Source organism: Schistocerca serialis, chromosome 1 (genome assembly GCF_023864345.2).
Source record: "Schistocerca serialis cubense isolate TAMUIC-IGC-003099 chromosome 1, iqSchSeri2.2, whole genome shotgun sequence".
In the NCBI taxonomy this organism is placed as follows: domain Eukaryota; kingdom Metazoa; phylum Arthropoda; class Insecta; order Orthoptera; family Acrididae; genus Schistocerca; species Schistocerca serialis.
The window spans coordinates 918,505,244-918,521,609 of NC_064638.1; the positions used below are offsets into that span (position 1 = coordinate 918,505,244).

General features: G+C 39.1%; 1 protein-coding gene across 1 annotated transcript in view; it reads right to left on the reverse strand.

The window, feature by feature from the left end:
• The window catches only part of LOC126412303 (cGMP-dependent protein kinase, isozyme 1-like), a 339,254-nt gene that overhangs the window by 260,963 nt on the left and 61,925 nt on the right, over positions 1-16,366 (reverse strand). Inside the window, exons 4-5 of the mRNA XM_050081827.1 lie at positions 10,560-10,697; positions 327-496 (exon numbers count right to left, since the gene is read on the reverse strand). Coding sequence (XP_049937784.1) covers positions 327-496; positions 10,560-10,697 — 308 coding nt within the window. The remainder of the gene's footprint in view (positions 1-326; positions 497-10,559; positions 10,698-16,366) is intronic.

Below are 16,366 nucleotides of genomic sequence, written 5' to 3' on the forward strand. Positions count from 1 at the left end.
ACAATGCATTTTATAAAATTTCCGATAGGACATTGCCTAGAAAAGCACTGTGGTATTCAAACAATCTTTGGGTTGATGATAGAGTTAAATTCTTTCATAAATTTGTTTAGAAGTTTAATTTAAGGTAACCAACATCTAGTAGACAAGAGCAGATAATACTCTGTAGTCATCAAAGCCAATCATACACTACACTCATCAAAAGCGCTTAAAAATTAAATGAAATGTATATTAAAAACAAGCTATCTACAAGTAAAATATGATAGAAGATAATGATTTTCAAGATACTGAAGTTGTTACTCATAAAAGATATTTCAGAAAGTACTTACAACACGCACAAGTTCAGATATAGCAGCAAGGGCTCTTTCACTTAAACCTTCTAGTATGGGAACAGTACGAAGAAACTTGATATTATCTTCTGTCTTTTGTAGTCCTGTACGCATCATAATCTGCTTGAAGATACGACGATCGAGAACCCACACACTAGCTCCCTCATCGGCTTTGCAATAAAAGTAAACATTTTTCTCAGTTACATACAAGTAAGACCTCATAATCTCATAGTTTAGAGAAGCTAAGTATTTTTATCACTAAAGGCTTCATATGGCAGAAAATTTACATTCATTCTGGTGATAATACTACATACAAACTATTTTTAAAAAAGAGCAATTGCAAATGTAACGTAAAATTTTAAATTTCTAAGTAGCGCCAAAGCAATGTTTCAGAATGTTGCCATACTCATAATATTAAAATTTTAAGATCAGGCTTTAACTATGACAAATACTGCTGTGAACATAGCACAAATCTTAGACTGTTGCTCTGAAATGTCCAAGAGATGGTTCTTTACCATTATCTGCGTCTGATCTGTAATGAAGTGTTCAGTATGTAGGAATCATGTAGGTGATCGCAGTAAGTGCACGTACAGTTTTTATTATTTAACTTATTTATTATTCATCTCAAACTTTTAAAAGGCAACTGATGTCATCTTTTGCACAAATACACATTTAATATGCAATTACATAAATAACATACATATTGTAAATGATATTTTAGATCATAACTGTCTATCAAGATTCAGGATTGTCCATCATACTGCATGTGATATATTCAACATATTCACACATATAAGTTTAATGTAAGTGAAACTATATAACTACTTAACATCACCTTTAGGGCACATTTTGAACTTTTCCATTGTATAAAATGCCTTTTCTCTAAGACATTTTTGTGTGGTGTTTTTAATATAATCAGTAACACATTGTATGTGTATACTGAAAACGTGCAACTATCTTTGGTTTCAGTAAGTCCAGTGACTGTGATGCTGATCTGCTGTTTAGGCATGTGTTTGTTATTTTGATAGACAGATTGACATAGTTTGTGTCTGTGTTGGTTTTCTTTTGTATATGCCAGAACCAATGGGGAGTAGCACATGCTGAAGGGGACACATGGACATGATCTGGAAGGAGGTGACAGGGTAGAGGAAGGGCAAACTGCTCGGTTGAATGTATGGGAGACAATGGATTATTGGAAAGCGAAGTCAGGATGATAACAGGAGTGAAGGATATGTTGCTAGGATAACTCCCAGGTTCACATTTCAGAGAAGCTGGTGGTGGATCATGAGTGGAGCACTCCTTTGTAACTGATTTTTGGCTGTGGTAAGAGAATATGGCAAAGGAAATCCATTTGCTGGCTAAGTTTGGGGGGGTTTATATGTCCACCTTCATGAAACCTTCAGGATACTGAGCAAGGGAGTTCTCATCACTAAACATATGTTGTTCACAGGTGGCTAGGATGTAGGAGGGACTTTTTGTTGTGGAAGGGATGGCAGATGGCAGCTGTCAAAATGAAGATACAGCTGGTTGTTATTGCATTTACTGTAGGCAGACCATCAAGTTTGCCATGGAACAATTTGCACAGCCTTATGGGGAACCCAGCTGCAGAAAATGGACTCAAACATACATCAGCTGTCAGAGCAGCAAGATCAGTCATCATGTCTTTCCGCAGTGTGGCAAATATGCAACATGTCAAGGGAGGTTACAGCACATCCTCCTATATCACATTGGGCCTCTACCAGAATCAAATGGGTACCATTACATACTGTTAGCCACTGATAGAGTATCCCTCTGGGCACAGGTTCTGATGGTAGAGATGACAGCAAACACCACTACTCTGGAATTACTATAGATGGGAATCACATATTTTGGGTGTCCCACATTGATTACCATGGCCCAGATATACCAGTTTGAATCACATCTCTTTGCTGAGCTATGTAGATTGTACAGTGTCCAACAGTTTAGAACAATGGCATACCAGCCAGAAAGTAATGAGCCTGTCAAACTTTGGTACCACACTCTTCAGGCAGCACAAATATGCCTTTTGCCTTATGGACAGAAGCACTCCCATGGATGCTGCTTGACATGCAAACAGCCTACAAGGAGGAATTGCAGTCACCCTTGGTGGAAATTTTGTGTGATGAATGTCTCTCAGTCTTCCTCTTGGCTTAGTTCCACCTCCAGCTGATGTCGAGTTAATGGCACTGGTCAAATTGGGAAAACAATGCAGTGGCCACATTCATACACCCATTCTCAAACTCACAGTATGTACAAAGTTTTTGTCCATAGGACACTGAAAGATTATGAATATATAATGCTTTGCAACAACGCTATCCAAACTGCTCTACACTGCCTTACTCTGGAATTTACAGGGTCCTGCAGCCTTCAAAAGTTTGAAACTGGCATGTGTGCTTTGTGAACCAGAGGTAGATGATGAACTTCTGACCCGTCAAGAAGACCTCCTGGCGACAACAGACACCTATGTGGCGAGTTTTAGCAGCATTCTTCTCTTGCAGAGAGAGTTGTTGACACATTGCCACCTTCCCTACTGGATGATCCAGACTGGGCCCTCTGCTCTTGCTATGGCCTTTCTTGTGAACTGCACCATACATGAATGGGTGCTTATGGAATTAAAGGCACTTCTGTTCATGGACAATGCAGAAACAATTCAGATGGGCCTAATTCTGCATGGTTGGTTATGGTATACCAGCCCGTTGGTGAATATCACCATCTCCTCATAACCTACGAGAAGTGTTCTGCACTATAGGGAGAGGGGAGGGAAGTGGGGTCTCTGTAAGGACAAAACCCTCTAAGAGACCAATTGCATATCTGTGATTGTAGAAAAGGAACCTTGTGCATGTGTGGCATGCATGTGCATGTGTGTGTGTGTGTGTGTGTGTGTGTGTGTGTGTGTGTGTGTGTGTCAGTCTGTTCTTTGTAGCTGGCTTATGTGAATGTTTTTAGTTTGATGTTGCACACTGATGTTGATAATGCACTACTATTTCACTGAGTTGTCTGTAAGTATTATTCTGTGTTCCTACTTGCACACATTATCCCGCATCTCTTTTGATGTTGGTAATAATGAAATGATTTCCTATAAGAAGCATGTAGATACTGTTATGCATCTAACTGAAACTGATTTGAGATAAATTGAGACAGGGTAGTTGAATGTAAGGAAAGAAAAGTTTGGGAAGATAAATGATGACAATGAAGACAAAGGTATTGATAAATTCCTAATAGTGAATACATGCAAAATTTTTGCAGTTGCCAGTGAAGTAAACTGTGTACAGCATGTAGTTTTTAATATGAATTTGAAGGAGTTAATTATCAATATGTATCCAATGTTTAAAAGAATTGTATTTTGAAAGAAATGTTCAAAGATTTTGTTGGGTGGAGTGCAATATTTGCAACTGAACTGAGTAATAAGAATAAGATTTGACTCAGTGTTGTAGAACTAGGGGGATAGGGGGAGGAGCAGTGTGCAGTATAATTGTGAACCCACCCAAATAGACTGATCGTTCACTAACTTTAGTGAACACACTATTTGTAGAATAATGCCTTCCCCAGCTAGGTGATTGCATTCCTCTTTTCTTCAATCATTCTCTTCTCTAACTATCCCAGCCACAGATTGCAAGAAAAAGGCATTATCTTCTTCTATGTTCAATTCCTATGTATATTAAAATGTTTATTTCAACTGCTGAATTTTTGTGGACAACAGATGCTGATACTATTCAAAGAGTACAGAAGACAATGTTTTTTTCAGTGCTATGTTAACAAAATGTTTATGAATATTGTTAGGTGTTCTGTATGAACTTGGAAGCAAATTTGTATATAGTAATCAATCACTTTTAGCTGAATGGCTTGTAAAATTTGGCATAAAGCTAAGAATGTAAAAAATGCAAAATTAGTTAATAGAAAATGATGAAAAAACTGTATTCATGCAGATCACTAGAAACAAGGAGATGGCTACATCATTACCTCCATCCATATCAAACGTACCAACCACCAGCAATACCTCCACTTTGACAGCTGCCACCCATTCCATACCAAGAAGTCCCTACATAGATCCTAGCCACCTGTGGCTGTTGCATCTGCAATGATGAGCAGTCCCCCTTGAAATATGCCGAGGTCCTCACTGAGGCCTTCACATGTCTTAATCAACCTCCAACCCTTGTATAAAAACAGATCTCCAATGTCTTTATCACTCCAGTCACTGACCACCTCCCACCTCCCAAAATCCCACCGTCTGGCCATAGAGGAGTATTCCTCAGTATCACCCAGGATGAGCAGCTGAATTACATTCTCTGCCTGGGTTTCAGCTATGTCTTTTTGTGCCCTGAAACAAGGAATGTCCTACCCACTATCCTTCCCACTCCACCACCCACTGAACCTATGTAATATTCTTGCCAACCCTTATACAACCCAAGTTCCAACCCCTTGACTCATGGCTCATACCCCTGTAAAAGACCCAGATGTAAGACCTGTCCCACACATTCCTCCCACCACCATCTACTCCAGTCTGGACACAAGCATCACCTATCCCATCAAAGGCAGAGCTACCTGTGAAACAGTCATGTGATCTACAAGCTAAGCTACAACCACTGTGCTGCGTTCTATATGGGCATGACAACCATTAAGCTCTCTGTCCATATGATGGCCACCGATAATCTGTGGTCAATAAACAGACGTACCACCCAGTTTCTGCACACACTGCCCATTATGACAGTCTTCATTTCAATGACTGCTTCACAGCCTGTGCCAGCTGGATGCTACCAATCAACACCAGCTTTTCTGAATTTCCAAGGAGGGAACGCTCCCTGCAATATATCTTACAATCCCATAATGTTCTTGGGCGTAGTCTTTGTTACTCATTGTCGTTGTCCAACTACCCCTTTCCCTAGTCCCATTCCAGCACTACTCAGCCCTCTATTCCACCAACACACCCAGAATTTTTTTACTTTTCTCCTTTTCCATTGTCCCCTCCCCACCTCCACCCCTGACTTTCCCCTGCCCATTGTCTAATCTCATGACTGCACCTAGCTGGACTACCCTCTCCCCACCTCATCCCTGTATGCTCCCACAAGAAGCAATTTTCCGTACCCCACCCCTACCCTGCTATCTCTTCCCCTGCCCACTCCAGCCTCCTCCTTACCCCGTCACCTTGACTGCTTCTTCGATCATGCACTGCTGCTCACAGTCTGGCCTCAGCAGCCAGAGGCTGTGGATATGTGTGTATGTGTGTGTGTGTGTGTGTGTGTGTGTGTGTGTGTGTGTGTGTGTGTGTGTTTTGTCTGATTCTGGTGGGGGCCTTTTTGACTGAAAGCCACTTGTTTGACAGTCTTTTCGCTGTGCCTATCTGTGACTCAGCATCTCTGTTATATGGTGGGTAACAACTAGCCTTTTCATAATACTGTCATTATTCCATTTTGGAGTTTCCATTGATTAATTACAATTAGTTTAAACTCTTATCATGTGATGACTCATGTTATGGAACTTGAAAGAAGCAAAAATGACCTCTTTCTATCAAAAATACCAGTGCACATTAGTAATCATACACTAGATGGAATCCTATGTGTGAAATATGCCTTATCATCCAACAGAATAAAGAGCTAAATTGCAGTCAACAGATAAACTAATGTGGATGCTCAGTTTAGAATGCTTTTGTCATAAAGAGTTCTACAATTGTGTTGACTTGAAGACAAAGGCATTAGCCTACCTGAAATTCTTTTACTTTTCATTATGGAAATATCCATAATGAAGTATTAATATTATGAAAGGGATAGTTGCTACTCACCATATAGTGGAGATGCTGAGTCGCAGATAGGCACAACAAAAAGACTGTCATAAAATAAGCTTTCAGCCAACAAGGCCTTTGTCAAAAATAGATGACAGACATACACACACATGTAAACTCAACTCACACACACATGGCCACAGTCTCTCATAGCTGAAGCCGACGAGTAGTAGCAGCAGTGCATGATGGGAGAGGTAACTGGGTGGTGGTAAGGAGTAGGCTGGGCAGCAATGGGTGGGGCCTGGGAGGAGGTGAGTGCAACTCACATACACATAAAGTATTTATTCAGGAAAGGTGATTAATAAAAGTATTGTGCTAAGCAGTTACTTGTGCATCCTGAAGAAATTTCTTCAGTGAAACTTCAATGCCATTAGTTACTAATAATACATATCAGTTTCAGACATGATATTATTCACACGAACAGAGTACAAGACAGACAAATAATTTCAGTATACCAACTGACTCTTTGTCTAAGATTCATATGCCAATCAATACAAAAGTCTTCAGCAATGTCCCATGGGTTTTTAAGCCATTATAAATCACTTGTTACATGCTCAAATATCTTAGATACCAAAATAATCAGCAACCAGATGCACAAAGGAATTTTAATTTCTTAACCAGTTTTAGACACTTAATGTCCTCCTTCACAAGGTTATACCTATTGCATTATATGCAAGTGTCAACAATGCATGATGTTTGCAATTGCTGTTTGGATTCTTTATACCGTTTTTTGTACAGGCTTCTTTATACCACTTTTGTACAGGCACTATGAACCAAATGACCAAAGCCATTTGCTGTATGCATCTTGTTGATGACAATTGCAAATAATGTGACGGATATAACCTTCTGAAGGAAGGCATTAAGAAATTAAATGTCTTTTATGCAACTGGTTGGTTGAATATTTTGATATATCCAACTGCAGTTGCTGCAGATGGATAAAATACTAAACACATATAGGTGAACAAACCTTGCAAACAGTTTACTCCAAACTGGCACAGTGTGAGAATACCTTACACATTTCATAGATCATTGCTGCTAAAAAGGAAATGATTAACAACTGCTTTATAAATCATCAAATTATATAGATTCAGTAAGCATTCCTGTTTGTTGCATGACAAGTTCCAATGAAAACAGTTTTCAGTCTTAACAAAATGTGAGAAACCATTGTTTTTGTTAGATATTGTGTGATTACATAAGTCATAAAATGGCATTTGGCAAGAAATGGCAGTCATTTATGTTACAATGCTGCAGCATTTTTAAGCAAAAAATCTTTCTTTCCAGTTTCAGAATGTTACATTTAGTCTATTTTTATTGCAGTTTAATGAAAGTTGTTTACTAATGAAATATCTAAAAGCAACTACTCTTTTTTAATGTATACTTTGACTCAGTCCCCATCCTTTGAATGTGCCTTCTACAGTAGTATTTATGGAAAATGATGTTTTCAAACACAAGCAAGAGCAGTATACACTACTGTGCAAAACTTAAGGATAAAAGTAACATCTGTGTGGTTCATCACTTTGAAGTAATATACATCAATGAAACTTAGGCAGTAATAGAAATAGCTGTTACAGTATACTACAAAAGATAACTGAAAGAAATAGGCAATGAGATTAACTGAACAGATACATTTAAACACAGACAGTAATTACACTTAAGTCACTGTGATTCATGATGGTGTCCTGGACATTACAAAGGGCATGACATTTCATTTCTCTGGCAGTGTGGTTGCCAAGTGCTGGATGGTCATTAGTGAAAGGAGACATGCTGCAATATGTCTCCCCAATTTAGACCAAATGCTTGGCAGGATTTAAGTTGGGGAAACAAGCAGGCCAATCCATTTGCTGAATATACTCTTGTTCTAAGAACTACTCCACCTGTGTAGTTTGATGCAGTCACACACTGTCATCCATAAAAATGAAGTCTTGAACAAATCCATTATATGACTTCAAGTGGCAAGATGTGGGAACATGTAATGGCCTCATAAACATTGCTGAACATTGTTTTCTGGTGATCAAGGTGTCATGGTATGAGGAGGGATAATGTTGCATTGTAGTACTGATCTCCACATCTTTAAACATGATCCATTCACCAATCAATGTTATTGTACTCTATATTCCATCCACACATGTGTCATACCAGGAGTGCCTTTGCCCCTGAATTCATTTTTATGGATTACATTAAGTGGCCACATCAAATTGCACAACTGGAGAGGTCCTTGGAATGAGAGGATATTTGGAAAATTGAATAACCTACTCATTCCTTCAATTTAAAACCCATCAGTCACATGTGGGATCATTGGGGAGACAACAGCAGCCTGTCCGCATTCACCAATGACCATCCAGCATTTGTCAACAACACTGGAAGAGGAATAGAATGTTCCACCATAAGAACTCTTTACCAACATTGTGGACAGCATAAGAGCACATAGCAGAGCACGCAGTGCCATCTGTTGTGATCATATTCCCTAAAAGAATTGTGTTCAGCCTTTTATAATGTCCAGAGTACTAGCATAAATCATAGTGGTGTCAGTGTAATCAATATCTGTGAATAATAGTGGTAGTTCAGTTCATCTCACTGCATATTTCTTTCAGTTATCTTCTGTAGTATACTGTAGCGGCTCTTTCTTTGTATGGTCTAAGTTTCAGTGGTATATTCCTTCAAATGACACATCATGTAGAAGTTACTTCTATCCAGAAGTTTTGCACACCAGTATATATGTGTACAGCTAAAGACCGTAATGCATGGGAAAGTCAAGAGTAGCTATATATCCAGTGTGAGATATCAAAGTGCTTCTGAAACTGGATATGACAGAACATGACGCCTGACTGTAACAGAATCATTAAAAGAAAACAGTAGGACAATGCTTAGTATTAACTTCAGAGAAGTACAAATATGAGATATAAGAGAATTACCATTGTTACGTCAATTTTTAAGTGTAAAGCAGATGATATATTTCTTCCAGAAGTTCCCCTTACCAGCATATATAAATATAAGATGATAGAATACAAACATTCTAGATAATGGCATTCAAATAACAGATCAACAAATAATAAGAATATGACTCATTACATATTCTAACACAGTTTATGTTGTATCAATGAACATTTCAGAAATCATTGTATAAAACAAGATATACATTGTAGAAAGAAAAATTTGCATTGATGCATTATGCTTCATTACAAATAAATTCATATCAGAAAAATAATGATTTATTGATTTGTGTTGGGGCTTCTATGTTTCAGGAAATATTGCAAAATATTATTGGAAGAAGTTTTTACATAACTGAGAAATAACTAGAGCTGGAATATATGACAAAAACTGTCACACAATAAGCATTTGACTTAAGGTAATATCAAAACATGCTTCCACAAATTATGTATGTGTAATTAATATTCCAAAAATTTAAATTAACAAATGGTAGTTACGTAACTCACAAATCATAGTATATCATCTATGAGGGCAATTCAGAAAGTGTCTGCCCCTACTTTTTTTTAGCCAAACTATGGCTGTAAATGCAAAGTCAACATATCAATTCCCAGCGTTGGACCTTTCTTGGTTTGTGCTAGCATTATCTGCCACTAGCTCCACCACACGGTGCTGCTGTCAGTTGTTAAAGATGGTGGCTGTGCTTCACATGTCCATGGAATTAGAGAAAGGAAGTGTGATTTTTATGGAGCAAGGAATGAATGCCTATCAAGATCTATGGGGAAATGCAGCCAAACATGGGGAAAATTGTCTTGCTTTGAGAACTGTTGGATGTTGGTGTAATGAGTCTGACAAATTCTTTGACGTCTTGCATGACAATGAACAGCTGGGGAGGCCATGTTCATCACTGACTGACGAATAATTCCCACCTGGATGCAATGGTGAACGCAGGTTGGCATGTGCACATCTTGTCTTACGATTGCCATTAGGAAAAGGCACCAAGAGATTCTCAATGTGGACAATGTGATTCTGCTCCATGACAATGGGTGAACATACGTGTTGCAATCAGAGCTGCCGAAAAGCTCTGGGCATTTCACTGGGTTATTTTGAACCACCCACCATGCAGTCTAGACTTCAGACTTCATCCCTTGTGATTTCCATGTTTTCTGTCTGCTGAAGAAGTTCCTGGTAGAACAACAATTTACAAGTAATGATGAAGTCAAGACAGCAGTCTGACTGTGGTACCATTGGCAGCCAGACAAATTCTACTGCAGAGGCATCTCAAATTTAATGTTGTGATGGGACAAATGTGTGAACGACTGTGGGAACTATGTGGAAAAATAGTGTATAATTGTCATCACCTATATGTAGCTACTTTGACTTGTAAAAATAGGGGCAACGACTTTTTGATTTACCCTCTTACTTAACTCTCTCTACCCTGGTAAGTATTACCAACACATATACTGCAGCAAATAAATATTTAAAATGTGTTCATTCACTATTTATTTGCTTACCTTTGATGGATGCCTGCCTCTTAGTGTTGTACAAAATAGCAATTTCTCCAAACGCTGTGCCAGGGCCAAAGGTCCCCAATGATTTACCACCTTTAATCACTTCAAACCTGCCTGCAGCTGACACATATAAGTGCCTACCTGGGGTTAAGAAACACAAAATTAAAATATACTTACAAAATAAATGATTATTAACAGCTGTTAAAATTAAAAATGATTTTACTTTTGTAATTCCTTCTAAAACACAAACACATGTTATTACTAAATTTGTATTGTTTGTTAAATGAAAGCAGTCATAAAATTAGTTATTCTCAGATGACACAAGAATTTAGATCTTGCAGTAGAGTTTAAAATTAACAGCATTAAATTCATTATAGTAATATCTAAATCAACAATTAAAATAGTTATGGATGAAAATTACAAAAATCTCATACAAATTTGCTCTGTAAATAACAGCTTCTTGTTTCTTGCTATACTAAAGCATTTCCAGTACCACATGATCCTCAAATTGCAGTACATAGGGGCTTTTAACATTTTGTCCAATATCATATGCAAAGTGGAAAACTGACAATTATTGTGCTTATACATTAAAGGATCTTGCTATAGATATACACTGATGAGCCAAACCATTAACACCACATTTTTAATAGCCTACTGAACAACATTCCCCCCCCCCCATGAACTATGGACCTTGCTGTTGGTGGGGAGGCTTGCGTGCCTCAGTGATACAGATCGGCGTACCCTTGGTGCAATCACAACGAAGGGTATCTGTTGAGAAGCCAGACAAACATGTGGTTCTAGAAGACGGGCAGTAGTGTTTTCAGTAGTTGCAGGGGAAAGCAGTAGGTGAATATGGATTGGAGGAAAGGAATGAAAGAGGAAGCCAGCTGGTAGAATTTTCCACAGAGCATAATTTAATCATAGCTAACACTTGGTTTAAGAATCATAAAAGAAGGTTGCATACATGGAAGAGACCTGGAGACACCAGAAGGTTTCAGATTAATTATATAATGGTAAGACAGAGATTTCAGAAACAGGTTTTAAATTGTAAGACATTTCCAGGGGCAGATGTGGACCCTAATCACAATTTATTAGTTATGAACTGCAAATTAAAACTGAATAAACTGCAAAAAGGCAGGAATCTAAGGAGATAGGACATGGATAAACTGAAAGAACCAGAAGTTGTAGAGAGTTTTGGAGGGAGCGTTAGGGGACAACTGACAAGAACAGGTGAAAGGAATACAGTAGAAGGATAATGGGTAGCTTTGAGAGATGAAATAGCAGGGGATCAAGTAGGTAAAAAGATGAGGGCTACTAGAAATCCTTGGGTAACACAAGAGATATTGAATTTAACCAATGAAAGGGGAAAATATAAAAATGCGATAAGTGAGGCACGTGAAAGGGAAAACAAACGTTTAAAAAATGAGGTCGACAGGAAGTGAAAAATGGCTACAGAGGAATGGCTAGAAGACAAATGTAAGAATGTAGAAGCATTTATCACTAGTGCTAAGACAGATGCTGCATACTGGAAAATTAAAGTGATCTTTGGAGAAAAGAGAACCACCCGTATGAATATCAGTAGCTCATATGGAAAACTTGTCCTAAGCAAAGAAGGGAAGGCAGAAGGGAGATGCACTTGAGGGCAATGTTATGGAAATGGAAGAGGATGTAGATGAAGATGAGAAGGGAGATATGATTCTGTGTGAAGAATTTGACAAAGCACTGAAAGGCTTAAGTCAAAACATGAACCAGGAGTAGACAATATTCCATTAGAGCTACTGATAGCCGTTGGAGAGCCAGCCATGGCAAAGCTCTTCCATTTGGTGAGGAAGATGTATGTGACAGGTGAAGTACCCTCAGACTTCAAGAAGAATATAATAATTCCAATTCCAAAGAAAGCAGGCGCCGACAGGTGCGAAAATTACCAAACTATCAACTTAATAAGTCACAGCTGCAAAATTATAACATGAATCCTCCACAGAAGAATGGAAAAACTGGTAGAAGCAGACCTCAGGGAAGATCAGTTTGGATTCTGGAGAAATGTAGGAACACGCGAGGCAATACCGACGCTAGGACTTGTCATAGAAGATACATTAAGGAGAGATAAACCTGTGTGTTATAGCATTTGTAGACTTAGAAAAAGCTTTTGACAATGTTGACTGGAATACTCTCTTTGAAATTCTAAACATGGCAGGGGTGAAATACAGGGAGCAAAAACTATTTACGATTTGAACAGAACCCAGAAGGCAGTTATAAGAGTCAATGGGCACAAAAGAGTAGCAGCGGCTGAGAAGAGAAAGAGATGGAGTTATTCAGTCTGTATACTGCAGAACCACTAAAGCAAGCAAAAGAAACATTTGGAGAACGAATTAAAGTCCAAGGAGAAGAAATAAAAAATTTGAGGTTTGCCAGCGACATTGTAATTCTGTCAGATACAGCAAAGGACTTGGAAGAGCAGTTAAACAGAATGGACTATTTATTGAAAGGAGGGTATAAGATGGACATCAATGAAAGCAAAATTAGAATAATGGAATGTAGTCAAATTAAATCAGATATGCTGAGAGAATTAGGTTAGGAATTGAGACACTTAAAGTAGTAGATGAGTTTGGCTATTTTGGAAGCAAAATAACTGATGATGGTCAAAGTAGAGAGGGTACAAAATGTAGACTGGTAATGGCAAGAAAATTGTTTCTGAAGAAGTGAAATGTGTTAACATCGAGTATAGATTTAAATGTCAGGAAGTCCTTTCTGAAAGTATTTGTATGGGGCATAGGCATGTATGGATGTGAAACACGGACAATAAATAGTTTATACAAGAAGAGAATAGGAGCTTCTGAGATATGGTGCTACAGAAGGATGCTGAAGATTGGGTGGGTAGATCACATAACTAATGAGGTACTGAACGGAATTGCAGAGAAGAGAAATTTGTTGCACAAACCTGACTAGAAGAAGGGTGGGACACATTCTGATGCATCAAAGAATCACAAATTTATTACTGGAGTTAAGTGGGGTGATTGGGAGGGGGGAGGAGGGGGGGTGGGGGTAAAAATCATAGAGGGAGACCAAGAGATGTATACAATAAGCAGATTTAGAAGGATGTAGGTTGCAGTAGTTACTTGGAGATGAAGAGTCTTGCACAGGATAGAATAGCATGGACAGCTGCATCAAACCAATCTTTGGACTGAAGACTACAACAACAACAACAACACAGCAGTTATTCTGCATGGCATGTACTTGGCAAGTCCTTGCTATGTGTTGCTATGTGTCAGCATAGGTCACACTGTTGCCGTAAATTAAGGACTAATGAATTGTGAGTTTGGAGCTGGCATCTGTTTTCATCCAAATACATTCCATGAAGTTCAGATCAGTTGGACTTAGTGACCAAGACATCAGCATGAGTGCACCATCATGCTCGTCAAACTACTGCAGTATGATTCTTGCCTTGTGACGTAAACAGTTATCCTGCTGGGAGACCTTGTCACCATCAGGAAAGACATCAAACTTTAAGGGCTGCAGTTGCTTGCAATAATGTTCATGTAGTCAACACAGTTCCCTTGATTACAGGCACAGACCTCATGGAAACCTGGGTAAATATCTCCAGTAATACACACATCAAAAAAAGTTCTGCATCACCACAAATTGTATGTTGTACCACCATACAGCGAGACCTTCAGAGGTGGTGGTCCAGATTGCTGTACACACCAGTACCTCTAATACCCAGTAGCACATCCTCTTGCATTGACGCATGCCCATATTTGTTGTAGCACACTATCCACAAGTTCATTAACACACTGTTGGTCCCACTCCCCAATGTCAATTGGGCATAGATCCCTCAGAGTGGGTGGTGGGTCACGTCATCCAGAAACAGCCCTTTCCAATGTATGCCAGGTATGTACGATAGGGTTCATGTCTGGAGAATATACTGGCCACTCTAGTCTAGCAATGTAGTTATCCAGAAGGAAGTTATTCACAGGATGTGCACGATGGGGGTGTGAACTGTCATCCATGGAAATGAATGCCTCGCCAATGTGCTGCCGATATGGTTGCACTATTGGTCAGAGGATGGCATTCACGTATAGTACAGCCGTTCCAGCACCTTCCATGACCACCAGTGTCATACAACAGCCCCACATAATGCCACCCCAGCAGGGAACCTCCACCTTGCTGCACACGCTGGAAAGTGTAAGGTGTTCAGCCTGACCGGGTTGCCTACAAACACATCACTGACAATTGTCTGGTTGAAGGCATATGTGACACTCATCAGTGAAGGGAACATGATGCCAATCCTGAGTGGTCCATTCAGCACATTGTTGGGCCCATCTGTACCACACTACACTGTGTCGTGGTTGCAAAGATGGACCTCGCCATGGACATCGGGTGTGAAGTTGTGCATCATGCAGCCTATTGCAAACAGTTTGAGTCATAACACGACATCCTGTGGCTGCACGAAACGTATTATTCAACATGGGGTGTTGCTGTCAGGGTTCCTCCAAGCCACAGGCCGTAAGTAGTGGTCATCCACTGACTGGAACTGATCAGCTGTCAGACTCCGTCCATCTAATAGGTGCTGCTCATGCAAGGTTCTTTACATCTTTGGGCAGGTTTAGTGACATCTCTGAACAGTCAAAGGGACTGTGTCTTGATACAACATCCACAGTCAACGTCTGCGTTCAGGAGTTCTGGGAATTGGGCTGATGCAAAACTTATGTTGATGTGTGTATAATACTGCTGTCACTAGACTGCATCACGGACATGGTTCATGTCTCAAGCAGCCGTTAACCAGATGATGTTGTCTCCAGACACAACCACCAACCTGCCATATCAAGAAATGTGATTCATCTAACTAGATGACAAATTTGCATTGATCAATGGTCCAGTCGTGATGATCCTGTGCCCGTTGCAATCATAACTGACAAAGAAAATTAAGAACACACTTTACACACCATGATTTCATTGTAGAAACTTCTATTTTCCATGATGACCAGTTTCAACAGTCACATCATCTGATCTTATAGAACTTGTTATGAAAGTACCATGTTATGTTACATGAATGACTGGTTATCTTGGAATAATAAACGTTTATGTATTGTGATCAGGGCATATAAAGTGTATTCTTCATTTCCAACCCTACAGATCATCCCACAGCACAACATGTGTACTTTTCATAACTGACAATGTCATTAGGTCAACAAGGAAACATATAGGGGTCATTTATTGTGGTGATCCATGTTCAGCCATGTGCACTGAATGATATGCTCCAAAATAATTGTGCCTGGAACAGCACTGCATTCTCTCACCATATCTTATGGTTTCGTTATACTTTATCCTCTTTCCAAAGATGTTCCTGACAATAACATGCAAAATCTTGACCATATTCATGATGCCTGTTCCCAGGGCATAACAATTTGCTCTTTTTCAAATTTGCTTATGTCAGTGGATTTCACCATTTTCAGTCCACATCATTACAAGAGTGATTCCACACTCATCTCTCCTCCACTTATTCTGTATCATGTACCAGCAGTGTCAACAGACAGCATTTAATCTCACTATATGTAATGGGTGTAATTTTTTGGCTAATCAGTATATTTAATTCATATTAGTCACATTGTGTTAATGGTAACACAAGAATGACAAGAATAAGAAAAAAATTAAGACAGGCAACTCCTCATCCTGCTCCTCACTAATGAAAGGTACACAGGCATACTTAAAGTTGAGAAAGTCTTACCAAATTTCAAAGTATTACTCTTCTTCTAGCTATGATATATGCAGCTGTAAGAGTGATTGTTTGAATTCAAGCACAATTTTCTCAG